The 27689-nt window shown below is 46.7% G+C and overlaps 1 protein-coding gene across 3 annotated transcripts in view; it reads right to left on the reverse strand.

Annotated features, from left to right (window-relative positions):
- The window catches only part of tbc1d14 (TBC1 domain family, member 14), a 206705-nt gene that overhangs the window by 67522 nt on the left and 111494 nt on the right, over positions 1 to 27689 (reverse strand). For 2 of the 3 annotated variants that reach the window (XM_084312894.1, XM_084312895.1), the window contains exons 3-4: positions 22471 to 22598; positions 5103 to 5185 (exon numbers count right to left, since the gene is read on the reverse strand). In XM_084312894.1, coding sequence (XP_084169020.1) covers positions 5103 to 5185; positions 22471 to 22598 — 211 coding nt within the window. Of the gene's footprint in view, positions 1 to 5102; positions 5186 to 21640; positions 21676 to 22470; positions 22599 to 27689 lie in introns of those variants that run through there. The other variant, XM_084312896.1, reaches the window with a different exon arrangement.

A 27689-nucleotide genomic window follows, 5' to 3' on the forward strand; every position in this document is an offset into this window, starting at 1 on the left:
GTTTTAGTGTGGACTGTCTCTTTAGTTAGAGCGCTACAGGGTGGTTTTAGTGTGGACTGTCTCTTTAGTTGGAGCGCTACAGGGTGGTTTTAGTGTGGACTGTCTCTTTAGTTAGAGCGCTACAGGGTGGTTTTAGTGTGGACTGTCTCTTTAGTTGGAGCGCTACAGAGTGGTTTTAGTGTGGACTGTCCCTTTAGTTAGAGCGCTACAAAGTGGTTTTAGTGTGGACTGTCCCTTTAGTTGGAGCTCTACAGGGTGGTTTTAGTGTGGACTGTCTCTTTAGTTAGAGCGCTACAGGGTGGTTTTAGTGTGGACTGTCCCTTTAGTTAGGGGGCTACAGGGTGGTTTTAGTGTGGACTGTCCCTTTAGTTAGGGGGCTACAGGGTGGTTTTAGTGTGGACTGTCCCTTTAGTTAGAGCGCTACAGAGTGGTTTTAGTGTAGACTGTCCCTTTAGTTAGACGGCTACAGGGTGGTTTTAGTGTGGACTGTCCCTTTAGTTAGAACACTACAGAGTGGTTTTAGTGTGGACTGTCCCTTTAGTTAGAGCGCTACAGAGTGGTTTTAGTGTGGACTGTCTCTTTAGTTAGAGCGCTACAGAGTGGTTTTAGTGTGGACTGTCCCTTTAGTTAGAGCGCTACAGGGTGGTTTTAGTGTGGACTGTCGCTTTAGTTAGAGCGCTACAGGGTGGTTTTAATGTGGACTGTCCCTTTAGTTAGAGCGCTACAGGGTGGTTTTAGTGTGGACTGTCCCTTTAGTTAGAGCGCTACAGAGTGGTTTTAGTGTGGACTGTCCCTTTAGTTAGAGCGCTACAGGGTGGTTTTAGCGTGGACTGTCCCTTTAGTTAGAGCGCTACAGGGTGGTTTTAGTGTGGACTGTCTCTTTAGTTAGAGCGCTACAGAGTGGTTTTAGTGTGGACTGTCCCTTTAGTTAGAGCGCTACAGAGTGGTTTTAGTGTGGACTGTCCCTTTAGTTAGAGCGCTACAGAGTGGTTTTAGTGTGGACTGTCCCTTTAGTTAGAGCTCTACAGAGTGGTTTTAGTGTGGACTGTCCCTTTAGTTAGAGCGCTACAGGGTGGTTTTAGTGTGGACTGTCCCTTTAGTTAGAGCGCTACAGAGTGGTTTTAGTGTAGACTGTCCCTTTAGTTAGAGCGCTACAGGGTGGTTTTAGTGTGGACTGTCCCTTTAGTTAGAGCGCTACAGGGTGGTTTTAGTGTGGACTGTCCCTTTAGTTAGAGCGCTACAGGGTGGTTTTAGTGTGGACTGTCCCTTTAGTTAGAGCACTACAGGGTGGTTTTAGTGTGGACTGTCCCTTTAGTTAGAGCGCTACAGGGTGGTTTTAGTGTGGACTGTCTCTTTAGTTAGAGCGCTACAGGGTGGTTTTAGTGTGGACTGTCCCTTTAGTTAGAGCGCTACAGAGTGGTTTTAGTGTGGACTGTCCCTTTAGTTAGAGCGCTACAGAGTGGTTTTAGTGTGGACTGTCCCTTTAGTTAGAGCGCTACAGGGTGGTTTTAGTGTGGACTGTCCCTTTAGTTAGAGCGCTACAGGGTGGTTTTAGTGTGGACTGTCTCTTTAGTTAGAGCTCTACAGGGTGGTTTTAGTGTAGACTGTCCCTTTAGTTAGAGCGCTACAGAGTGGTTTTAGTGTGGACTGTCCCTTTAGTTAGAGTGCTACAGGGTGGTTTTAGTGTGGACTGTCCCTTTAGTTAGAGCGCTACAGGGTGGTTTTAGTGTAGACTGTCCCTTTAGTTAGAGCGTTACAGGGTGGTTTTAGTGTGGACTGTCCCTTTAGTTAGAGCGCTACAGGGTGGTTTTAGTGTGGTTTTAGTGTGGACTGTCCCTTTAGTTAGAGCGCTACAGGGTGGTTTTAGTGTGGTTTTAGTGTGGACTGTCCCTTTAGTTAGAGCGCTACAGGGTGGTTTTAGTGTGGACTGTCCCTTTAGTTAGAACACTACAGGGTGGTTTTAGTGTGGACTGTCCCTTTAGTTAGAACACTACAGAGTGGTTTTAGTGTGGACTGTCCCTTTAGTTAGAGCGCTACAGAGTGGTTTTAGTGTGGACTGTCCCTTTAGTTAGAACACTACAGAGTGGTTTTAGTGTGGACTGTCCCTTTAGTTAGAGCGCTACAGGGTGGTTTTAGTGTGGACTGTCTCTTTAGTTAGAGCGCTACAGAGTGGTTTTAGTGTGGACTGTCCCTTTAGTTAGAGCGCTACAGAGTGGTTTTAGTGTGGACTGTCCCTTTAGTTAGAGCGCTACAGAGTGGTTTTAGTGTGGACTGTCCCTTTAGTTAGAGCTCTACAGAGTGGTTTTAGTGTGGACTGTCCCTTTAGTTAGAGCGCTACAGGGTGGTTTTAGTGTGGACTGTCCCTTTAGTTAGAGCGCTACAGAGTGGTTTTAGTGTAGACTGTCCCTTTAGTTAGAGCGCTACAGGGTGGTTTTAGTGTGGACTGTCCCTTTAGTTAGAGCGCTACAGGGTGGTTTTAGTGTGGACTGTCCCTTTAGTTAGAGCGCTACAGGGTGGTTTTAGTGTGGACTGTCCCTTTAGTTAGAGCACTACAGGGTGGTTTTAGTGTGGACTGTCCCTTTAGTTAGAGCGCTACAGGGTGGTTTTAGTGTGGACTGTCTCTTTAGTTAGAGCGCTACAGGGTGGTTTTAGTGTGGACTGTCCCTTTAGTTAGAGCGCTACAGAGTGGTTTTAGTGTGGACTGTCCCTTTAGTTAGAGCGCTACAGAGTGGTTTTAGTGTGGACTGTCCCTTTAGTTAGAGCGCTACAGGGTGGTTTTAGTGTGGACTGTCCCTTTAGTTAGAGCGCTACAGGGTGGTTTTAGTGTAGACTGTCTCTTTAGTTAGAGCTCTACAGGGTGGTTTTAGTGTAGACTGTCCCTTTAGTTAGAGCGCTACAGAGTGGTTTTAGTGTGGACTGTCCCTTTAGTTAGAGTGCTACAGGGTGGTTTTAGTGTGGACTGTCCCTTTAGTTGGAGCGCTACAGGGTGGTTTTAGTGTAGACTGTCCCTTTAGTTAGAGCGTTACAGGGTGGTTTTAGTGTGGACTGTCCCTTTAGTTAGAGCGCTACAGGGTGGTTTTAGTGTGGTTTTAGTGTGGACTGTCCCTTTAGTTAGAGCGCTACAGGGTGGTTTTAGTGTGGTTTTAGTGTGGACTGTCCCTTTAGTTAGAGCGCTACAGGGTGGTTTTAGTGTGGACTGTCCCTTTAGTTAGAACACTACAGGGTGGTTTTAGTGTGGACTGTCCCTTTAGTTAGAACACTACAGAGTGGTTTTAGTGTGGACTGTCCCTTTAGTTAGAGCGCTACAGAGTGGTTTTAGTGTGGACTGTCCCTTTAGTTGGAGCTCTACAGGGTGGTTTTAGTGTGGACTGTCTCTTTAGTTAGAGCGCTACAGGGTGGTTTTAGTGTGGACTGTCCCTTTAGTTAGGGGGCTACAGGGTGGTTTTAGTGTGGACTGTCCCTTTAGTTAGGGGGCTACAGGGTGGTTTTAGTGTGGACTGTCCCTTTAGTTAGAGCGCTACAGAGTGGTTTTAGTGTAGACTGTCCCTTTAGTTAGACGGCTACAGGGTGGTTTTAGTGTGGACTGTCCCTTTAGTTAGAACACTACAGAGTGGTTTTAGTGTGGACTGTCCCTTTAGTTAGAGCGCTACAGAGTGGTTTTAGTGTGGACTGTCTCTTTAGTTAGAGCGCTACAGAGTGGTTTTAGTGTGGACTGTCCCTTTAGTTAGAGCGCTACAGGGTGGTTTTAGTGTGGACTGTCCCTTTAGTTAGAGCGCTACAGGGTGGTTTTAGTGTGGACTGTCCCTTTAGTTAGAGCGCTACAGAGTGGTTTTAGTGTGGACTGTCCCTTTAGTTAGAGCGCTACAGGGTGGTTTTAGTGTGGACTGTCCCTTTAGTTAGAGCGCTACAGAGTGGTTTTAGTGTGGACTGTCCCTTTAGTTAGAGCGCTACAGGGTGGTTTTAGTGTGGACTGTCCCTTTAGTTAGAGCGCTACAGAGTGGTTTTAGTGTGGACTGTCCCTTTAGTTAGAGCGCTACAGGGTGGTTTTAGTGTGGACTGTCCCTTTAGTTAGAGCGCTACAGAGTGGTTTTAGTGTGGACTGTCCCTTTAGTTAGAGCTCTACAGAGTGGTTTTAGTGTGGACTGTCCCTTTAGTTAGAGCGCTACAGGGTGGTTTTAGTGTGGACTGTCCCTTTAGTTAGAGCGCTACAGAGTGGTTTTAGTGTAGACTGTCCCTTTAGTTAGAGCGCTACAGGGTGGTTTTAGTGTGGACTGTCCCTTTAGTTAGAGCGCTACAGGGTGGTTTTAGTGTGGACTGTCCCTTTAGTTAGAGCGCTACAGGGTGGTTTTAGTGTGGACTGTCCCTTTAGTTAGAGCACTACAGGGTGGTTTTAGTGTGGACTGTCCCTTTAGTTAGAGCGCTACAGGGTGGTTTTAGTGTGGACTGTCTCTTTAGTTAGAGCGCTACAGGGTGGTTTTAGTGTGGACTGTCCCTTTAGTTAGAGCGCTACAGAGTGGTTTTAGTGTGGACTGTCCCTTTAGTTAGAGCGCTACAGAGTGGTTTTAGTGTGGACTGTCCCTTTAGTTAGACAGCTAGAGTGGTTTTAGTGTGGACTGTCCCTTTAGTTAGAGCGCTACAGAGTGGTTTTAGTGTGGACTGTCCCTTTAGTTAGAGCGCTACAGGGTGGTTTTAGTGTGGACTGTCCCTTTAGTTAGAGCGCTACAGAGTGGTTTTAGTGTGGACTGTCCCTTTAGTTAGAGCGCTACAGGGTGGTTTTAGTGTGGACTGTCCCTTTAGTTAGAGCGCTACAGAGTGGTTTTAGTGTGGACTGTCCCTTTAGTTAGAGCGCTACAGAGTGGTTTTAGTGTGGACTGTCCCTTTAGTTAGAGCGCTACAGAGTGGTTTTAGTGTGGACTGTCCCTTTAGTTAGAGCGCTACAGGGTGGTTTTAGTGTGGACTGTCCCTTTAGTTAGAACACTACAGAGTGGTTTTAGTGTGGACTGTCCCTTTAGTTAGAGTGCTACAGAGTGGTTTTAGTGTGGACTGTCCCTTTAGTTAGAGTGCTACAGGGTTAACCACAGCACCGGGGGGAGGAGGCTCACCTCTCTTCTTTGCCTGCACCACCATCTCTTCATGCTGCTGCCGGTGTCTCTGGGCCTCCTGCGCTGGCTTGGCAGGCAGATTACTAAACAAACAAGGGCGGGCGGGCGGGCACGCACGCGCACACACACACACACACACACACACACACACACACACACACGGAGACAGGTGTTAGTTTTCTGAACGTGATCCTTGCATTATTCATGGTGAACCGAGCTGGTGGGACATTGGTAGAGGAAACACAGACACGCATGTTACATACATGACACACACACACACAGTTAATCACCCGCACTTTATAAGAGGTAACAGTTAATCACCCGCACTTTATAGGAGGTAACAGTTAATCACCTGCACTTTATAGGAGGTAACATCTTATTTATTTTTATTCAGTTGTGTTCAGCAAAATGTTGTGTTTTTCTTTTTAAACCGTAGGGAAAGTTATGGGAAACAGAACAAGGAAAGTTATAGTTTGAGGAAATGCAAATAAAAAGACAAACGGAAAGAGATCGTCAGCTTGATTTATTTTCCAATGAGGAATATGTTTAATGATTACCGCCCAATGTGACATATGTAACATTTAAGAAGGCACGACAACGCCTCTACTTCCTCAGGCGCCTAAGGAAGTTCCAAGTCAGTCAGAAGATCCTTAGGAACTTCTACTCATGTACAATAGAGAGCATCCTGACCGGCAACATCACCTCCTGGTTTGGGAATAGCACTGCACAAGACCGTAGCAGACTACAGAGAGTGACACGTTCAGCCGAACGCACAATTGGAGGGGGGCTTCCCACCCTCCAGAACATTTACAACAAGCGGTGCAAGGGGAAGGCTAAGAGAATTATTAAGGACTCGAGCCACCCGAACAACTGCCTCTTTGAACTGCTGCGGTCAGGCAAGCGATACCGGAGTCTTAAGGCGAGCACAGAAAGACTCAGAAGAAGCTTCTATCCCCAGGCCACAGGCTACTAAACGAACAATAAACACTATGCAACAACCATCAAATGCACACAGCACACACACCCACACACTCACTCAAACAAACAACACACTGCAGCACCCACTCTCCACACTTTAGATCACACAAACACACTTACACTTTATATTTATTGATAAAGGATTTGCACTACAACTCGTACACCTACTGTGAATTGTACCTAAATTGCACCTCGTCCCATTTCTCCATTTCTGCCTTGCACTATATAGTATTGTATATTAGTACACTGCACAGTATTGTATATTGTATGGTAACTACGTCTATTCTGCATCGAACATTGTACATATGTCTAAACTGAACACTGTGACCTCCTTTTTTTTTTACTTCTAATTTTACTATGTTTTTATTTCATACGTATCTTGTCTTGCACAGTCTCTGGAGCGCAACAGTAAGAAGCATTTTGTACAAAAGTATTCTGTACTTCTGTATGACAACTATTAAAGAAACTTGAACTTGAAACTTAAGTTTAACCATTAATGCCCAATGTTATATGTAACATTTCAGATCTTTGCCATTAGGGGGTGCTATTTTCAAAAGAATTTGTGACGATAATGTGATGATTCAACTGCATCGATTTGAAAATGTCATAATCGATTATAATCTAAATTAATCTAATTTTTTTTTATTGTTTTTATTGACCTATAGTCCATTCATGCTGAGTGAATCAGTTCCCCCAGCCACATTTGTGTATTCAAAAATGTTTGGGGAATTAACTGATCCTCGAGGGTCTGAATGAAACTGGAAGGAGACCCTGAGCCGTCTACGGAGCTGGATCTACAAACGGGCACAAAGGAAGGTAATGGAGCGCCATCTTCAGTGACCCGGTCATTAAACTTTCAGGTCTCTCCTCCTCCTGCCTGTGATGAGAACAGGAACATGAACCAGCTGTAACGAGGAGGGAGAGGGAGAGAGAGGGAGAGAGAGAGAGAGAGAGAGAGAGAGAGAGAGAGAGAGAGAGAGGGAGGGTGAGAGAGAGAGAGAGAGAGGGAGGGTGAGAGAGATATCCTGTGAGAGAGGGAGGGTGAGAGAGAGAGAGAGAGAGGGTGAGAGAGATATCCTGTGAGAGAGGGAGGGTGAGAGAGAGAGAGAGAGAGAGAGAGAGAGAGGGAGGGTGTGAGAGAGAGAGAGAGCTTTTTGAAGCTTTTTGCTTTTTGAATTGAATTGAATTGAGAGAGAGAGAGAGAGAGAGAGAGATAGATAGAGAGAGAGAGAGAGGGAGGGTGAGAGATATCCTGTGAGAGACAGAGGGTGAGAGAGAGAGAGAGAGAGAGAGAGAGGGAGGGTGAGAGAGAGATATCCTGTGAGAGAGGGAGGGTGAGAGAGAGAAAGAGAGATAGGGAGGGTGAGAGAGATATCCTGTGAGAGAGGGAGGGTGAGAGAGAGAGAGAGAGAGAGAGAGAGAGGGAGGGTGAGGAGAGAGAGAGGGAGGGTGAGAGAGATATCCTGTGAGAGAGGGAGGGTGAGAGAGAGAGAGAGAGAGAGAGAGAGAGAGATATCCTGTGAGAGAGGGAGGGAGAGAGAGAGAGGGTGAGAGAGAGATATCCTGTGAGAGAGGGAGGGTGAGAGGGAGAGAGAGAGAGAGAGGGTGAGAGAGAGATATCCTGTGAGAGACGGAGGGTGAAAGAGAGAGAGAGAGAGATATCCTGTGAGAGAGGGAGGGTGAGGAGAGAGAGAGAGAGAGAGACGGAGGGTGAGAGAGAGAGAGAGAGGGTAAGAGAGAGATATCCTGTGAGAGAGGGAGGGTGAGAGAGAGAGAGAGGGAGGGTGAGAGAGAGAGAGAGGGTGAGAGAGAGAGAGAGAGAGAGAGACTGTGAGAGAGGGAGGGTGAGAGAGAGAGAGATCCTGCGAGAGAGGGAGGATGAGAGAGAGACTCTATATGCTGACCGCTCTAAAAACACTGGTGTTATTACCAACCTGCTCTTCTACACCGAGCAGGTCACTGCATGGCATACAGCCACATCAAAGCACTACGGCTTCGTAATCAAGAAAGGGATCTGCAAGGGAAGACAACTTCAGATCTTTGAGGATGAAGACAAGGACCAAGAGAGAAGGTTCCTGACTGTCAACTTTTTTTTTTTTTTTTTTTTTTTTTAAACTTAAATTTTTATTAACAGTTTTAGACAAACAGCACTTACAAAAAAAAAAAAAAAGAAACTAACATCACAATAAAAACAAAAAGAAAAAACAGTGCACATAAATATTTACATGGGTATCATGGTTAGTTGTCTGGTTCCCCTACAGTTGTTTTCCAGGTACTTAATACAAAGGCTGATTGTGTATCTCCCTTAAACAGGCATAAACAAGTAATTCCTACTCAAAGATGATAAATACTGACTAAGGCTTTTATGTGTGATCTGGGTCCAGAGACCCTCCTTGAGCTTCTTTCTTCCCTTATCCTTCGTCCTTTTTTTTTTTTTTTTTTTTATTAACTTTCACTTTGCCTTTTGATTCACCCATACACAAACCACATCATCCCTGAATATTAATATCTCACCGTTAAACAGACATAAATAATAAAGTATAAAAACATAAAGCAATTGTAATACCCCCAAAAAAATAGAAAATGCTAACTACAGCATAGTTGTGTGACATGGGTTCAGAGACCCTCCTTGAACTTCTTTCCTCCTTTACCCTTTGCCCTCTTGTGTTGCATTTGGTTCTTCCTCTGTGATGTCGTTTTCATTCCCTTTATAATCCTCCCACTTTACCCATCTTTCCCCAAATTTCTCTTCCTGTAACCTCAGCATGTGTGTTATCCTCTCCATATCCTGTATCTCTTCCACTATTCCTACCCATTGTGCTATTGTCGGTGGGTCTTCCTTGTACCACAGTCTCGTTATTGCTTTTCTGGCCGCTATCAACATTATCTTTATTAAATATTTGTCCCCCCCTTGTATTCCCTCGTGTGTCAGGTCTCCTAAGTAAAGCACCAGTCCTGTTTGTGGTAACCCGTATCCTAATATTCTGATCATTGCCTCCCCTATCTCCTCCCAATACCCCTTCAGCTTCTGACATCCCCAGAATATGTGCGTGTGATTTGCCCCCTCCTTCCCACACATCCTCCAGCATGCTCTTTGTGTTGGTGCATATTTTCCCTTCAGCTCTGGGGTTATAAAGAATCTGATTATGTTTTTCCATCCAAATTCTTTCCATATCCTCGATCCTGTTGTTGAATGTTGCACCTCGCATATGTTCCCCCATTCCTTCCCTGTTATTCCTATCTCTAGTTCTCTCTCCCATTTCTCCCTTATATAATCGGTCGTGTGTCCCTTGCTGGTCATTATAGCCCGGTACAGTGCTGATATTACCCTTCCTTTCCCTCCTTCGTATGCCCTTACTATCATCCTAATTATTCCATTCTGTTCTTCTTCCTTGTCCCCTCTTATTTCTCTATTATAGTAATCTCTAATCTGTAGATATCTGAAGTGGTCCTTGTTTTCTAGTCCAAATTTCTCCTTAAATTTTTGTAGTGTTTGCATTTCCCCCTTCTCTATCATTTTGCATATCGCTGTTGCCCCCTCCCTCTCCCACCTTCTGAATCCATGGTCTAACCTCCCTGGTTTGAATCTCTTGTCATGTGCTACCCATCTCAGGACCCCTGACTGCTTCTCCAATTTGTGTGTTTTTACTACTCTGTTCCATATGTTCAAGGTGCATTTGGTGATTGGATCTAATAGTCCCTCTTTATCTTTAAATAGTTCCCTATCTCCCACCAGAGCTTGTACCTTGTATCCCTCCCCTTCTTTTTCAATGTCTTTCCATCTTGCCTCATATCTGTCGTTACACCAGCACGTCACTGCTCTCAGTTGTGCTGCATAGTAATAATCTTGTAGGCTGGGTACTGCCATCCCTCCCTCTTCCTTTGGTAGTTGTAGTGTTTTATATCTGACCCGTGGTCTTCTCCCCGCCCATATGAACCTCGATATCAGTCTGTCCCACTCCCTGAATTGATTCTGTGGTATTTGTATCGGTAGTGACTAGAACAGGTACAGTAACCTTGATAGTATGTTCATTTTAATGACCTCTATTCTTGAATTGAAGTCCAAGGGCATTACTGTCCATCTCTCTAAGTCTCTCTTGATGTTCTGATTTATCTGTGTATAGTTCGCCTCAAACAGTTTCTCCACCCCTCTCGTGATGTTCACCCCTAAGTATTTAATCTTGTCCATGTCCCATCTTATCCCGTACTGTTCTCTAATTTCCGTCGTTGGGGTATAGTTCCATGCTAAGGTATGTGTCTTTGTCACGTTTAGTTTGTATCCTGAGTAGTGGCCATATTCCTTCAGTAGATCCATCAGTGCCGGGAAGCTCTTGTCTGGTTGCCTCATGTATACTATCACGTCGTCTGCAAATAGGCCTAGTTTATATTCCGTTCCCTTTATCCTTACTCCCTTGATGTCCTCGGTCTGTCTGATCAGTTGTGCCAGTGGTTCTATGAAAACGGCGAAGAGCGTCGGTGAGAGACAACATCCCTGTCTGGTAGCCCTCTCTAATCTGATTCTATCCGTCAAGCTGCCATTCACCTTAACCCTCGCTGTCGGTTCTTGATATAGCGCCTTGATCATCTTCATCGCCCTCCCGTTCAGTCCGAACCTCATCAATGTTTTATATAAAAATGTCCAGCTCACACTGTCGAATGCTTTTTCTGCATCTAGGCTAATCAGTACCGCGCTACCCCCTTGTTTTTGTATCTCCTCTACTATGTGTAATGTCTTTCTCACGTTGTCCTGTGTCTGTCTCCCTTTAATAAATCCAGTTTGATCTTCATCTATAATGTCTGGCATAAACGTCTCAAATCTCTTTGATATTATCGATGTATACATCTTGTAATCCACGTTAAGTATGGACACAGGTCTGAAACTACTACATAATTCCCTATCCTTCCCTTCCTTCGGTATCGTGGTGATTATGGCTTCCTTCCACGAGGGGGGCATTTTACCCTCTTCCATCGTGTGTCTGAACGCCGCCCCTAACATGGGTGCTAATTCAGTTCTAAATGTCTTATAGAATTCCGATGGGAATCCGTCGCTCCCCGGAGACTTGTTGTTTTTAGCTCTACTAATTGCCTCTTCCAGTTCTTGTTCCGTAATTATTTTATTTAATTCTTCATTCTGTTCTTTCCCTATCGATGGTAACTCTAGCTTCTCCAGATATGTTTCTATTTCCTCTTCTCCCGCTGCTTTTGGCTGTGTGTATAATTTCTCATAGTATTCTCTAAATGTCCTCTCTATTTCAGCTGGGTCCCTCAATATTTCATTAGTCTTTGTATCCCTTATTGTGTGTATCGTGTTCAACTTCTGTTGCGTCCTAATTCTCCTAGCCAACAGTCTGGTCGCTTTTGGTCCCCCTTCATAGTACGTTTGTTTCATGAACCTCGCTTTCTTTTCTATTTCCGTCAATAATTCCCTATTTATCCTGGCCTTTACTTCTTTGATTTCTCCGAGCGTTTCCTGTTCTTTTGATATCTGGTGTCTCCCCTCTAGCTTCTTCAGCTTCCCTATCAGATTGTGATATGTCTCCGTTCTGGCCTTCTTCAGCATTGCTGTTTTTTCCATCAATTTCCCCCTTATAACTACCTTCAGTGTGTCCCATAGAATGTTCGGGTCTACCGCCCCGTTGTCATTTTCTTCCTTATATCTGGCTATCTCCTCCTTGATCGGACTCACCACCCCCTTGTTATTTAATATTCCTACATTTAGTCTCCAGATCGTGTTCCTCCGTCTCCCTTCTAGATCTACTGTCAGATATATGGCACTGTGATCCGATATGTCCGCCACTCCTATACTGCTCTCCCGTGCCCTGTAACTGTCCCCCGTCGTCATCAAAAAGTAGTCTATTCTCGCATATGTCACGTGTGGGTGTGAGTAATGTGTGTATTCCCTGTCCATGGCGTGCATCCCCCTCCAAACGTCTGTAATTCCCATTTCCGTCATCTGAATATTCATATATCTACTGATGGGTGCTCGTCCTTTTCTAGTACTCGTGGTGTCTAGGTCGTGATTCAGTACTACGTTAAAATCTCCTGTGCATATCAATATCCCTTCTAGTTCCATCACTATCATATCAAAAATGGTCTCATATAAATCCCTCTCACTCTCTGGGGGTGCATAAACATTCACTAATGTAACCATTTGGCCCTCCATTTTCCCCTTCACCAGAACAAACCTACCCTCCTTGTCTCTTACTTCCTTGATCAATTCAAATTTGACTGTTTTTGATTAACGTGATTACTCCTCTCCTCGGGTTTTGTTTAAAGGAACTATAGTATGCATTTTCATATCCAAATCTCTTCAGTTTCTCATGATCCTGTGCTACCAAATGTGTCTCCTGCAGAAAAATCACTTCCATCTCACTTTTTTTACATTTCAACATCACTTTGCCCCTCTTTATCGCATTATTCATTCCATTAACGTTTAACGACATCATTTTTATACCTTTAACCATTGTCATCTTTCTTCTTCTTTCGTCTGTCAGTCCCCCCCATGTCACACTCATTCCCCCCTCCGGTTGGAGCCTCCGCTAACATAAACTTTACATAAAGTGCTCCCAAGGCGTTCGGGGGGTCCCTGTGTCCCCCCCTGTCCCCTGCTGGTGGGTGAGGGGTAATTGCTCTCCTAGCGAGAGGCCCCCTCCTGACGGCTTGGGGGTTTGAAACCCTTACCCCCAATCGCTCGTCATATTTGTCCAGCTTTCTTACTGTTTTTTTTTTTGCTGTCGAGCTCCTGGTCAAAAGCGCTCTGTCCTTCCTTCTGACCAAAGACCCTCTTTTCCTGGTCCCTCTCAATGTGACTCATATGTTTCAATGTCCCTCCTTCCTCCCATACCCGTGTGCGGTGTCTCCTGTGTACCCCTTTTTACTTCCTTTTCCTCCCCTCTATTTTCTATGTGATGTCCATTTATCCCCTTAATCCCTCCCAACTGTGTTACTCACAGCGTGTGTCTATGTATTTGTTTCAGTATGTTCTGTGTCTCGCCTATCAAACCTAGTTATATTTCCATTTATTTCCTCCATCAGCTTGTGTATTATGTGTCCATGTATACGTTATGTTCATTTCTATATCTTGCCTCTACCTGGGAATGTGTGTTTATGCATATGTTATTTCAGTTTCTATATTTTGTCTCTATTTGAATAGTTTTTTCAATCTCTTGTGCGTGTACTCATCCGTTCGCCTCCTCCCGCCTCCTCTCCCCTCCTTCTCCGTCTCTGGCCTCCTCATCCGTCTCCGCCTTCGGTCTGTCACGTTTCACCTCGGCCTTCTCCTCTCTCCTCCCTCCTCTCCCTGGTTTCGGTCTCCTGCTCTGGTCCATCTGCATGCCCCCTCTAATCTCTGCTGCAGGCTCCGCGTCTGGTCCTCCTGTCTCCGTCCTTCTCCGTCTTCCGTCATCTGCATCCCCCTTCGTCTCATCTCCTGCGCCGCTTCTCGTGCCATCGCATACGTCACCGCCCCTTCCTCCCAGTGAATCCTTAGCGAGGTCATGGGTGACTGGAATCTCATTCCGTTTTCTTTCAGAGTTTTCTTCAGTCCCGTGTAGGACCTGCGTGTTATTGCTACCGCTGTCGAGTAATCGTGATCAAACGATAGTCTTTTCCCTTCGATTTCAATCTTCTTGGTCCACGCGGTTCTGAGTATCAATTCCTTAATCTCAAATCTTAGAAAGTTAATAATCACCGCTCTCGGAGGTCTGTCCGGTTTCGGTCTCGGAGCCAACGCCCTGTGGGCCCTCTGAATCTCCATTTTTTCCAGTCCCGTCTCCTTCAATTGCTCCTTGATAAGCTTTTCTACATAATGGGTCACCGATTCCCCTTCGACTCCTTCTTTCAATCCCCATATTCTGATGTTATTTCTCCGTGACCTCCCCTCCATGTCCGACATCTTTGTCTCCATCTGTTCTTGTTTCTGAATCGCACATGTTAATACCTCGTGTATCTCCGTGTTCCATTCCTCCGCTTGTGCCGTCCTAGTCTGTAACTCTGTCACGTTTCTGTCCTGTTCTGCCATCTTCTCCTCCACCCTTTTGAGTTCTGTATTCATTTCGCCTCTGAAGTCCTCCTGTTCCTTCCTCAATTCCTCCCGTAGCTTCCCAATATCATTCCTTATCGTGTCCGTGTTCAGTTTTATCGCCGCTGTTATGTTCTCCAGTATCCCGGCCTGCATGACCACGGCCCATCCTGGCATTCCCGTGTCTGCCTCGGCGGGACCTCCCCCTTCTTCCGCCTGTCTTTTCTCGGCTTCGCTTCGGGGACTCTGTTTCTTCAAATTCTCTTCTTCTCGTGTGTTCTCCATTTCTCTTTCCTTCACAATCGTTGTCTCTTCCTTACTTCTCGTGTGCATTTTCATTTTTAATTACTTTTCGGGTCCTTTTTTATCCGTTTTTTCGCTCATTTGACCAGGAGCTCTATCGCACGTGTGTTACCCGTCTGCTCTCATACCGGAAGTCCTGTCGACTGTCAACTTTTACCAAAATGGTACGGTCATGGTGCAAGGTAACAAAGCTGCCCTTGGCTCCTTTGGACAGGACTTCCCCACTCTGAAGAAGGGGGCAGCATCTAGAAAGGACACAGGAAGCACTCTGAGCTCTCCCATCACCACAGGCACCCCGACAACAGAGAGCCAGGTATCCCCTATTCCTGGTCATAACAACCAGCACCCAGACCACCACACCGTCAGCCTCCTGAGAGACAGACTGGCTCTACTAGAGGTGGAGATCACTGAGCTGAGAGAACAGCAGCTCTCCACCAGCCCCACACCACACCCTGACCTCCAGCAGTGGAAGCACCAGCTGGAGTCTGCTACACAGGAGCTGAGGGAACAGATCTCCAGCCTGCAGAAGGACAACCGGGCCCTCACCACAGAACTTAGGGAAACAAAGGACATCATGAGGCGGGAAATAATGCAGGTGAGAAACGAGATGTCAAAGGAAATATCAGCCATCATGGTGAAGCTGATGTCTACCAGTACAGAACAGCCACAACCCCTCACCCCTCCCAACCCACCCACCACCAAGCCCCCACCACCCAGCGAGGATGCAGCCGAGAGAGGCCTTCAAGCCCCCCAGGCCCCCTCCTCCCCCAACCCACCCACCACCGAGCCCCCACCACCCAGTGAGGATGCAGCCGAGAGAGGCCTTCAAGCCCCCAGGGCCCCCTCCTCCCACAACCCACCCACCACCGAGCCCCCACCACCCAGCGAGGATGCAGCCGAGAGAGGCCTTCTAGCCCCCCGGGCCCCCTCCTCCCTCAACCCTCCCACCACCGAGCCCCCACCACCCAGTGAGGAGGCAGCCGAGAGAGGCCTTCTAGCCCCCCAGGCCCCCTCCTCCCCCAGCATCTCACACCGTCAGCCCACCACCCTGAAAAAGGACACTGAGGTTGCTATCCTACTCAAACGGCAAGTTCATCCAAGAACAAAAACTTTTCCCAAACACAAAAGTGTCCAAAATCTGGTGCCCCACATTAGAGGATGCACTGCAGATCCTTGCGCACCCCGAGTTTGGCACACCAGGCCATATTCTCATCCACACTGGCACCAACAACCTGCGGGAGGAACAGGAAAAGGTTGGTAGTCTGGTCACCAGAGTAGCAGAGAAAGCAGCTGTGACCTTCCCAGACTCACGCATCACCATCTCAACCTTGCTACCCCGCAGGCACGCGGGAACTATAAAACGGCAGGGGGTGCTGGGGGGTCGCCAGATAAAAAAAAAAACTAAAAAAAAAAAAAGTTTTTTATTTTTTTTGCGGTCAGGCCACTGAACTTAGAAGCAGGCCAGGCCAGTGTTTATATTTGCACCAGCGCAATAGTTAGATAACCTAGGTGGGGAACAACCAGGAGATCACTGCAACTCACACAAGTTGGAGAACTATCTCTCTCTCTCTCTCTCTCTTGCTCTCACACACACACAAAGGGAGCCGCATGTGATTGGTGGAGACGGGATCCTTACGAAAAACTGCTAATCATTGACACATGCTAGCCTGTAATAATCCCCCCCAGAAAAATTTACTTTGCATTTGATATATTGCAAATATATGCCATCACACACACTGGCATTTAAAGGGTTAGAATTATAAAATGAATATGTGGTGTTATGATCAGGGCTGAAGTTGAATAAAATATTGTATTTATCAATTACAAAAAACTGAAAATCCATAAAAATCTGTGTTGTTGCTAATCATACATATGCTAGCCTGTTTTTTAACAATAAGTTGTGATGCCATCACAAACACTGGCATTTAAAGGGTACAAATAAAAAAAATGCCTGCACCAGAATGCAGGAAATTAAGTCTTTGTAACAAAAAAATTCCTGGTGGGGGACCCCCAGACCCCCTGCTTAGAAAGTGGCCTGACTGGGGCTATATTTCCTGGCCTGAATGATTTCCCCAGTCCGGCCCTGGTTAAAAGCCTCCAATGCTTATTAGTGTGTGTGCGTTTGAACGTTTGCATGTTTCAACCATACATTTCCATTTAAATTTTTTTTTTTTACCTCCTATAATAGTGGGGGTCGCGGCTCTCTGACACCGTTTTTTTTTGGGTCGCGGCCTGAAAAATTTGGGAACCCCTGGTCTAGCCTGTACCCCCCAGACATGTTGCTGGCCCCATCAAAACAGTATCCTATCAGCCTCTCCATGGGCAGGTCGAGGCGTAAAAGTATTTTATACACAAAAACAGCGTCTCGGCTGTTGTGTCTGGGCCGGGCATTGTAAAAACCCCAAAAGAAGTTCTGAGCTTCCAAGTTGTCATTGGCTAACTGTATATTACACGAGAATTGTTCTTTTCCAGTGAGTGACATCAGTGGTTCCGTCAGCGCTCAAGCCAAAGATTGGGCTTTTGGATGCTTTGCCTCTAATTTGTCGCTGAATATCATGGGCAAGCAGCTGTAAGATTTCGTTTTGGATGTTGTTGGACATCCAGTTGTCTCTCTTTTGGAGCCAATTCTTCAACTCGGGATCAGACTCGGTGCGCACTCTTTCCATCATGAGCTGCCATAACACCCCATCCCTATTTGCATCACCCCTCAGTGGAAGCCCCTCAGTGGAAGCCCCTGGCGCCCGAGGGGGGGTATAGGGGAACAGACTCAGTTAACTCTTCAATACCTGATGCTGAGGCTGAACCTGTCGTCTCTGTCTCTCTCTGACGTTTATCAGATTTAGTGGGACTGTCACTGGGACCGGCGGGACGTTTCGAAAATAAATCTGATATTTTTCTTTTCTGCGAGTGAGACATTCTGTGCTAGCAAAGTCTGACTCTGACTACTAGCTCAAATCGACTGACTGCGCAAGCACTGTATCACAGTAGCTCAGTGGTTCGTGGCGCGTGGGAAGGGCGGGAGACGGGAGGTGAATACAATTAGTTGTTTCACCTGTCATTCAATCAGTCTGTGACAGTCTGTCATCACTCGAAAATCTACTCGGTTTTACACGTATGATTGTGTACATACAGTAGTGTAATGAATGAATGAAAACTTTATTTAACAGATTGGAGAATGGCTACAATACAGTACGGCTCAATACACACACTATTAAAATGGTGATGTGCTTTGAGCAGGATTAACTTATAATATACAGTGTTACAGTTATACAGTTACAGTATATACAAATATATAAATACTGCCATACATTTTTTTTTTTTTTGCAATAATTGAGGGGGTGCTGCAGCACCCCCCGCACCCCCCCTTCCCGCGTCCCTGCTACCCCGCAGAGACTTTCACCCCAAGACCATCAATAGGGTGAACGCTGACATCACCAGAGGATGTGCCTCACTCCCAAATGTACACGTTGCACATCATATATCCATAACGCCTGAGCACCTGTACGACTACTCCCACTTAAAAAAGCAGGCAGTGGGCATGTTTACAAAAACACTAAAAGATGTGGCACTGGGCCGTCAAAGCATCCATCTTACACCAGCCAGAGGACCTCCCAGGGACCCCCACTACGCCTCAGACCCCACCAGGAGCCAAAGACCTCCCAGGGACCCCCACTACGCCTCAGACCCCACCAGGAGCCAAAGACCTCCCAGGGACCCCCACTACGCCTCAGACCCCACCAGGAGCCAAAGACCTCCCAGGGACCCCCACTACGCCCCAGACCCCATCAGGAGCCAAATACCTCCCAGGGACCCCCAATACGCCTCAGACCCCATGTCTATGTTTAATATTAATCATTTGCTTTGGCAACATGTAGAAGTACGTCATGCCAATAAAGCCATTTGAATTGAATTGAATTGAATTGACTGTGAGAGAGAGAGAGAGAGAGAGAGAGAGAGAGACTGTGAGAGAGGGAGGGTGAGAGAGAGAGATATCCTGTGAGAGAGGGAGGGTGAGAGAGAGATATATCCTGTGAGAGAGAGAGAGAGAGAGAGAGAGAGAGAGAGAGAGAGAGAGAGAGAGAGAGAGAGAGAGAGAGAGAGAGAGAGAGAGAGAGAGAGAGAGAGAGAGAGAGAGAGAGAGAGAGAGAGAGAGAGAGAGAGAGAGAGAGAGAGAGAGAGAGAGAGAGGGAGGGTGAGAGAGATATCCTGTGAGAGAGGGAGGGTGAGAGAGAGAGAGAGAGAGGGAGGGTGAGAGAGATATCCTGTGAGAGAGGGAGGGTGAGAGAGAGAGAGGGAGGGTGAGAGAGAGAGATATCCTGTGAGAGAGGGAGGGAGAGAGAGAGAGGGTGAGAGAGAGATATCCTGTGAGAGAGGGAGGGTGAGAGAGAGAGAGAGAGGGTGAGAGAGAGATATCCTGTGAGAGAGGGAGGGTGAGAGAGAGAGAGAGAGAGAGAGAGGGTGAGAGAGATATCCTGTGAGAGACGGAGGGTGAGAGAGAGAGAGAGAGAGAGAGAGAGAGAGGGTGAGAGAGAGAGAGAGAGGGTGAGAGATATCCTGTGAGAGAGGGAGGGTGAGAGAGAGAGAGAGAGGGTGAGAGAGAGATATATCCTGTGAGAGACGGAGGGTGAGAGAGAGAGAGAGAGAGAGAGAGAGAGAGAGGGTGAGAGAGAGAGAGAGAGGGTGAGAGATATCCTGTGAGAGAGGGATGGTGAGAGAGAGAGAGAGGGTGAGAGAGAGAGCGAGAGAGACTGTGAGAGAGGGAGGGTGAGAGAGAGAGATATCCTGTGAGAGAGGGAGGATGAGAGAGAGACTGTGAGAGAGGGAGGGTGAGAGAGAGAGACTGTGAGAGAGGGAGGATGAGAGAGAGACTGTGAGAGAGGGAGGGTGAGAGAGAGAGACTGTGAGAGAGGGAGGGAGAGAGAGAGAGATATCCTGTGAGAGAGGGAGGGTGAGAGAGAGAGAGACTGTGAGAGAGGGAGGGAGAGAGAGAGAGAGATACTGTGAGAGAGGGAGGGTGAGAGAGATAGAGATCCTGTGAGAGAGGGAGGGTGAGAGAGAGAGATACTGTGAGAGAGGGAGGGTGAGAGGGAGAGAGAGAGAGAGAGAGAAAGACATAGATGCCTTCATCACACCTTCATCACTTCCCGCCTCGACTACTGTAACGGAATCCTTCTTGGTGTGTCCAAGAAGGTTCTGGATCGCTTACAGTACGTCCAAAACTCTGCTGCGAGGGTCCTCACGCGCACCAACCCCTGGCAGCACATCACCCCCACCCTGCAAAAACTCCACTGGCTCCCCATCAACTACCGAATCCCCTACAAGATCCTCCTCCTCACCTACAAATCCCTGCACGGGTTGGCCCCTTCCTACCTGACCAACCTACTCCACCCTACACTCCAGCACGAGGCCTCCGCTCCTCCTACCTGACCAACCTACTCCACCCTACACTCCAGCACCAGGCCTCCGCTCCTCCTACCTGACCGACCTACTCCACCCTACACTCCAGCACGAGGCCTCCGCTCCTCCTACCTGACCAACCTACTCCACCCTACACTCCAGCACCAGGCCTCCGCTCCTCCTACCTGACCAACCTACTCCACCCTACACTCCAGCACCAGGCCTCCGCTCCTCCTACCTGACCAACCTACTCCACCCTACACTCCAGCACCAGGCCTCCGCTCCTCCAACTCCGACCTCCTCACCATCCCCCGCACCAGGCGTTCCACACGCCTGTATGCTTTTACCAACGCGTTCATGTTTTCACGTCTCTGATTGGCCAGGTCATGTGACATGTACGCCCAATCGTGGGACCGCAAGTTTCTACACTGGTTAAGCTTAGGCGCTCTTTCGAAGTTAGTTAAGGTTAGAGTTTGTCTTAGAGCATGGCGATAGAACGCCTGCCCTGATTCCAAACTCTAACCTTAACCAACTGCGAAAGAGTCGCCTAAGCTTAACCAGTGATAAACTAGGCGTTAGGTCGTTTGCAGGCTGTTAGAGGCGGAAATAGGCGCAGAACTTGCCGTCCCACGATTGGCGCACATGTCACATGACCTGGCCAATCAGAGCGCAAAACGGGAACCCGGAAACACGAACGCGTTGGTAAAAGCATACACGCGTTCCACACTGGGAGACCGAGCTTTCGCTGTAGCTGCCCCCAGATTATGGAACTCCCTCTCCCCCTCCATCCGAGGCTCTGACACCATCAACCTCTTCAAAACCCACCTAAAAACACACCTGTTCACACTTGCCTTCGCGCAACACAGCCCTGCTCCCAAGTAGCCCCCACCCCTGACTCTTTTCTTTTGTTTTTTTTCCCTGTTGTTACTATACGCATATATTAAATTTTTTCAAATTTTTATCTACCCTTTCTTTTATTTAGCTTCTCTCTCCTTGTCCTTGAGTCTGAGAAAGGCGCTCCGCTCTCTCATTCTCTCCTTGTCTCTCTTTGTCTCTCTTACTCTCTCCTTGTCTCTCCTTGTCTCTCTTTGTCTCTCTTACTCTCTCCTTGTCTCTCCTTGTCTCTCCTTGTCTCTCTTACTCTCTCCTTGTCTCTCTTTGTCTCTCCTTGTCTCTCCTTGTCTCTCTTTGTCTCTCCTTGTCTCTCTTATTCTCTCCTTGTCTCTCCTTGTCTCTCTTACTCTCTCCTCGTCTCTCCTTGTCTCTCTTACTCTCTCCTTGTCTCTCCTTGTCTCTCTTTGTCTCTCCTTGTCTCTCCTTGTCTCTCTTATTCTCTCCTTGTCTCTCCTTGTCTCTCTTACTCTCTCCTTGTCTCTCCTTGTCTCTTACTCTCTCCTTGTCTCTCCTTGTCTCTCTTATTCTCTCCTTGTCTCTCCTTGTCTCTCTTACTCTCTCCTCGTCTCTCCTTGTCTCTCTTACTCTCTCCTTGTCTCTCCTTGTCTCTCTTTGTCTCTCCTTGTCTCTCCTTGTCTCTCTTATTCTCTCCTTGTCTCTCCTTGTCTCTCTTACTCTCTCCTTGTCTCTCCTTGTCTCTCTTACTCTCTCCTTGTCTCTCCTTGTCTCTCTTATTCTCTCCTTGTCTCTCCTTGTCTCTCTTACTCTCTCCTTGTCTCTCTTACTCTCTCCTTGTCTCTCCTCGTCTCTCTCATTCTCTCCTTGTCTCTCCTTGTCTCTCTCATTCTCTCCTTGTCTCTCCTTGTCTCTCTTATTCTCTCCTTGTCTCTCCTTGTCTCTCTTATTCTCTCCTTGTCTCTCCTTGTCTCTCTTATTCTCTCCTTACGCAGGCCTGTCCTCCAGAATAAGAGCGGTGGTGGAGAGAGGCTGTGTGTGTGTGTGTGTGTGTGTGTGTGTGTGTGTGAGAGACTCACGCAGGCCTGTCCTCCAGAATAAGAGCGGTGGTGGAGAGAGGCTGTGTGTGTGTGTGTGTGTGTGTGTGTGTGTGTGTGTGTGTGTGTGTGTGTGTGTGTGTGTGTGTGTGTGTGAGACTCACGCAGGCCTGTCCTCCAGAATAAGAGCGGTGGTGGAGAGAGGCTGTGTGTGTGTGTGTGTGTGTGTGTGTGTGTGTGTGTGTGTGTGTGTGTGTGTGTGTGTGTGTGTGTGTGTGTGTGTGTGTGAGAGACTCACGCAGGCCTGTCCTCCAGAATAAGAGCGGTGGTGGAGAGAGGCTGTGTGTGTGTGTGTGTGTGTGTGTGTGTGTGTGTGTGTGTGTGTGTGTGTGTGTGTGTGTGTGTGAGAGACTCACGCAGGCCTGTCCTCCAGAATAAGAGCGGTGGTGGAGAGAGGCTATGTGTGTGTGTGTGTGTGTGTGTGTGTGTGAGAGACTCACGCAGGCCTGTCCTCCAGAATAAGAGCGGTGGTGGAGAGAGGCTGTGTGTGTGTGTGTGTGTGTGTGTGTGTGTGTGTGTGTGTGTGTGTGTGTGTGTGTGAGAGACTCACGCAGGCCGGTCCTCCAGAATAAGAGCGGTGGTGGAGAGAGGCTGTGTGTGTGTGTGTGTGTGTGTGTGTGTGTGTGTGAGAGACTCACGCAGGCCTGTCCTCCAGAATAAGAGCGGTGGTGGAGAGAGGCTGTGTGTGTGTGTGTGTGTGTGTGTGTGTGTGTGAGAGACTCACGCAGGCCTGTCCTCCAGAATAAGAGCGGTGGTGGAGAGAGGTTCGAAGGCCAGGTTCTTCCTCACACTCTGTCTGGGAGACGGGGGGGTGTGGCCTGGTCCAGCTCTGCCACCCTTTGTTTCATATTCCTGACAAAACACACACACACACACACACACACACACACACACACACACACACACACACACACACACACACACACACACACACACACACACACACACACACACACACACACACACACACACACACACACACACACACACACACACACACACACACACACACACACACACACACACACACACACACACACACACCGGATGGATCTCAACTACTCGCTATCTGACCTCTCTGATTACATGTGACATTTTGGGATAATTGTGCAGACTGTACAAAATTATCAAAGTGCAGTTGAGAGAGAACTTCCATTTTTCTTTCCCCCCATGTTTCCCCCCTTCCTTGCCCCCCCCCCCATCAAAGGAGAGCAACAACAAACATACATAATCAACAGTACAAAAACAACACAAATAATAAAAATAGATAAACTTAAATACTGATGTGCCAGAGCAACAACGATAATAATTGAAATGATAAGTGAAAAAAGTAATGGCCGGCCTCTTTACCTCTAGGCCATTATGAGAGGAGAGAGGAGAGAGAAGAGGAGAGAGGAGAGAGAAGAGGAGAGAGGAGAGAGGAGAGGAGAGGAGAGAGGAGAGAGGAGAGAGAAGAGGAGAGAGGAGCAGAGGAGAGGAAAGAAGAGCAGAGGAGAGCAGATAGGAGGGGAGAGGAGGAGAGGAGAGAAGAGGAGAGGGCAGAGGAGAGGAGAGCAGAGGAGAGAAGAGGGCAGAGGAGAGAAGAGGGCAGAGGAGAGGAGAGGAGAGGAGAGGAGAGGAGAGGAGGGGAGGGGAGGGGAGGGGAGGGGAGAGGAGAGGAGAGGAGAGGAGAGGAGAGGAGAGGAGAGGAGAGGAGAGGAGAGGAGAGGAGAGGAGAGGAGAGGAGAGGAGAGGAGAGAAGAGGAGAGGAGAGGAGAGAGGAGAGCAGAGCATGTCCTCTTAGTAACTAACATGTCCTCTTAGTAACTAACATGTCCTCTTAGTAACTAACATGTCCTCTTAGTAACTAACATGTCCTCTTAGTAACTAACATGTCCTCTTAGTAGCTAACATGTCCTCTTAGTAGCTAACATGTCCTCTTAGTAACTAACATGTCCTCTTAGTAGCTAACATGTCCTCTTAGTAACTAACATGTCCTCTTAGTAACTAACATGTCCTCTTAGTAACTAACATGTCCTCTTAGTAGCTAACATGTCCTCTTAGTAACTAACATGTCCTCTTAGTAGCTAACATGTCCTCTTAGTAGCCTAACATGTCCTCTTAGTAACTAACATGTCCTCTTAGTAACTAACATGTCCTCTTAGTAACTAACATGTCCTCTTAGTAGCCTAACATGTCCTCTTAGTAGCTAACATGTCCTCTTAGTAGCTAACATGTCCTCTTAGTAACTAACATGTCCTCTTAGTAACTAACATGTCCTCTTAGTAACTAACATGTCCTCTTAGTAACTAACATGTCCTCTTAGTAGCTAACATGTCCTCTTAGTAGCTAACATGTCCTCTTAGTAACTAACATGTCCTCTTAGTGGCTAACATGTCCTCTTAGTAACTAACATGTCCTCTTAGTAACTAACATGTCCTCTTAGTAACTAACATGTCCTCTTAGTAGCTAACATGTCCTCTTAGTAGCTAACATGTCCTCTTAGTAGCTAACATGTCCTCTTAGTAACTAACATGTCCTCTTAGTAACTAACATGTCCTCTTAGTAACTAACATGTCCTCTTAGTAGCTAACATGTCCTCTTAGTAACTAACATGTCCTCTTAGTAACTAACATGTCCTCTTAGTAGCTAACATGTCCTCTTAGTAGCTAACATGTCCTCTTAGTAACTAACATGTCCTCTTAGTAACTAACATGTCCTCTTAGTAACTAACATGTCCTCTTAGTAACTAACATGTCCTCTTAGTAACTAACATGTCCTCTTAGTAGCCTAACATGTCCTCTTAGTAGCTAACATGTCCTCTTAGTAACTAACATGTCCTCTTAGTAACTAACATGTCCTCTTAGTAACTAACATGTCCTCTTAGTAGCTAACATGTCCTCTTAGTAACTAACATGTCCTCTTAGTAACTAACATGTCCTCTTAGTAGCTAACATGTCCTCTTAGTAGCTAACATGTCCTCTTAGTAGCTAACATGTCCTCTTAGTAACTAACATGTCCTCTTAGTAACTAACATGTCCTCTTAGTAACTAACATGTCCTCTTAGTAGCCTAACATGTCCTCTTAGTAGCTAACATGTCCTCTTAGTAACTAACATGTCCTCTTAGTAACTAACATGTCCTCTTAGTAACTAACATGTCCTCTTAGTGGAGCGCATAGTCTACATACAGTTACAATCATTCCTTGAACACAACAACATCCATGACAAATTCCAATCTGGCTTTAAACCACGACACAGCACTGAAACTGCTCTCCTCCGTGTCTTAAATGACCTGATTACAGCTGCTGATGCAGGAAACTCATCCCTACTATTACTCTTTGACCTCTCAGCCGCCTTTGACACGGTAGACCACCACATCCTTATAGCTCGCCTCGAGCATTACGTAGGCCTTAGGGGCCCCGTCTTAGACTGGTTCCGGTCCTACCTGAGTAATAGGACCTTCTCTGTCCAACTCGGTGATCTCACATCCTCTGTGGCCCCCCTCACCTGCGGGGTGCCCCAAGGCTCGATATTGGGTCCCACTCTCTTCCTCCTATACATACTCCCCCTAGGCCAGATCTTGGCAAAACACAAGATCTCATTCCACTGCTTCGCCGATGACGTGCAGGTTTACCTCCCCTTAAAGCCCACCCAAGGGAAGACATCAATAGAACCACTGCTTGACTGCCTGGCAGAAATCAAGTGCTGGATGTCCGAAAACTCCCTGACATTGAACGAAGGGAAAACCGAGGTCATTGTTTTTAATAGTGCCCCCCCGCCCCCCCTCATTGACGCACTTGGTCCCCTGGGCCCAAACCTCTCCACCTCTGTCAGGAACCTCGGGGTCATCTTCGACAGTAATTTTAAATTCGATAGACAGGTCAGCGCCGTAGTGAAAAATAGCTTTTATCACCTTAGACTCCTGGCGAAGACAAAGGCATACCTCTCCCAAAGTAACCTAGAGACGGTGATACATGCCTTTGTCACCACCCGCCTCGACTACTGCAATGCTCTGTACACTGGCATTGACAAGTCCCTCCTCCGCCGCTTACAACTGGTGCAGAACGCAGCTGCGCGCCTCCTCACCAAAACAAGAAAATACGAACACATCAGCCCAGTTTTGGCCTCGCTCCACTGGCTGCCTATTAGCTTCAGGATCGATTTTAAATTAGCACTAAATGTTTTTAAATCATTAAATGGCACGGCTCCCTCCTATCTGTCCGAGCTCCTGCACCGCCACACCCCCCACCGATCCCTCAGATCAGCTGACCAGATGCTATTGGTAGTACCCAGAACCAGGCTCAAAACTAGGGGAGACAGAGCTTTCTCCACCGCAGCGCCTAGACTGTGGAACAGCCTCCCCCTCAGCGTACGGACTGCCCAGACCGTACAGGCTTTTAAATCACTCTTGAAAACCTACCTGTTCTCCTTGGCCTTCCCCCCTACCTAACTACCACTAGACCCCTGACCCTTCTATCCTCTTTGTTTTACTGTGTCCTACCAGTTTTTATTACTTTCATTGCTTTATTATGTTTTTAATCTTATATCTTGCACCATATTGTTTGTTTAGTTGCTTTCATTGCTTTACCATGTTTTTTTTTATTTATTTTTTTTTTCTTTCTTTTAATCTTATACCTTGCCTCACACTAATTTGTTTTTATCAACCTGCTTGTGAAGCACTTTGGTGTCAGCTACCGCTGCCTGGAAATGTGCTATACAAATAAAACTGACTTGACTTGACTTGACTTAGTAACTAACATGTCCTCTTAGTAACTAGCATGTCCTCTTAGTAGCTAACATGTCCTCTTAGTAACTAACATGTCCTCTTAGTAACTAACATGTCCTCTTAGTAGCTAACATGTCCTCTTAGTAACCAACATGTCCTCTTAGTAACCAACATGTCCTCTTAATAGCTAACATGTCCTCTTAGTAGCTAACATGTCCTCTTAGTAGCTAACATGTCCTCTTAGTAACTAACATGTCCTCTTAGTAGCTAACATGTCCTCTTAGTAACTAACATGTCCTCTTAGTAGCCTAACATGTCCTCTTAGTAGCTAACATGTCCTCTTAGTAACTAACATGTCCTCTTAGTAACTAACATGTCCTCTTAGTAACTAACATGTCCTCTTAGTAACTAACATGTCCTCTTAGTAGCTAACATGTCCTCTTAGTAGCCTAACATGTCCTCTTAGTAGCTAACATGTCCTCTTAGTAGGTAACATGTCCTCTTAGTAGCTAACATGTCCTGTTAGTAGCCTAACATGTCCTCTTAGTAGCTAACATGTCCTCTTAGTAGGTAACATGTCCTCTTAGTAACTAACATGTCCTCTTAGTAGCCTAACATGTCCTCTTAGTAGCTAACATGTCCTCTTAGTAGGTAACATGTCCTCTTAGTAACTAACATGTCCTCTTAGTAACTAACATGTCCTCTTAGTAACTAACATGTCCTCTTAGTAGCCTAACATGTCCTCTTAGTAGCTAACACGTCCTCTTAGTAACTAACACGTCCTCTTAGTACCCCAACATGTCCTCTTAGTAACTAACATGTCCTCTTAGTAACTAACATGTCCTCTTAGTAACTAACATGTCCTCTTAGTAACTACCATGTCCTCTTAGTACCCTAACATGTCCTCTTAGTAGCCTAACACGTCCTCTTAGTACCCTAACATGTCCTCTTAGTAACTAACATGTCCTCTTAGTAACTAACATGTCCTCTTAGTACCTAACATGTCCTCTTAGTAGCTAACACGTCCTCTTAGTAGCCTAACATGTCCTCTTAGTAACTAACATGTCCTCTTAGTAACTAACATGTCCTCTTAGTAGCTAACATGTCCTCTTAGTAACTAACATGTCCTCTTAGTAACTAACATGTCCTCTTAGTAACTAACATGTCCTCTTAGTAACTAACATGTCCTCTTAGTAACTAACATGTCCTCTTAGTAACTAACATGTCCTCTTAGTAA

This window comes from Notolepis coatsorum, assembly GCF_963971535.1.
Source record: "Notolepis coatsorum genome assembly, chromosome: 4".
Lineage (NCBI taxonomy): Eukaryota > Metazoa > Chordata > Actinopteri > Aulopiformes > Paralepididae > Notolepis > Notolepis coatsorum.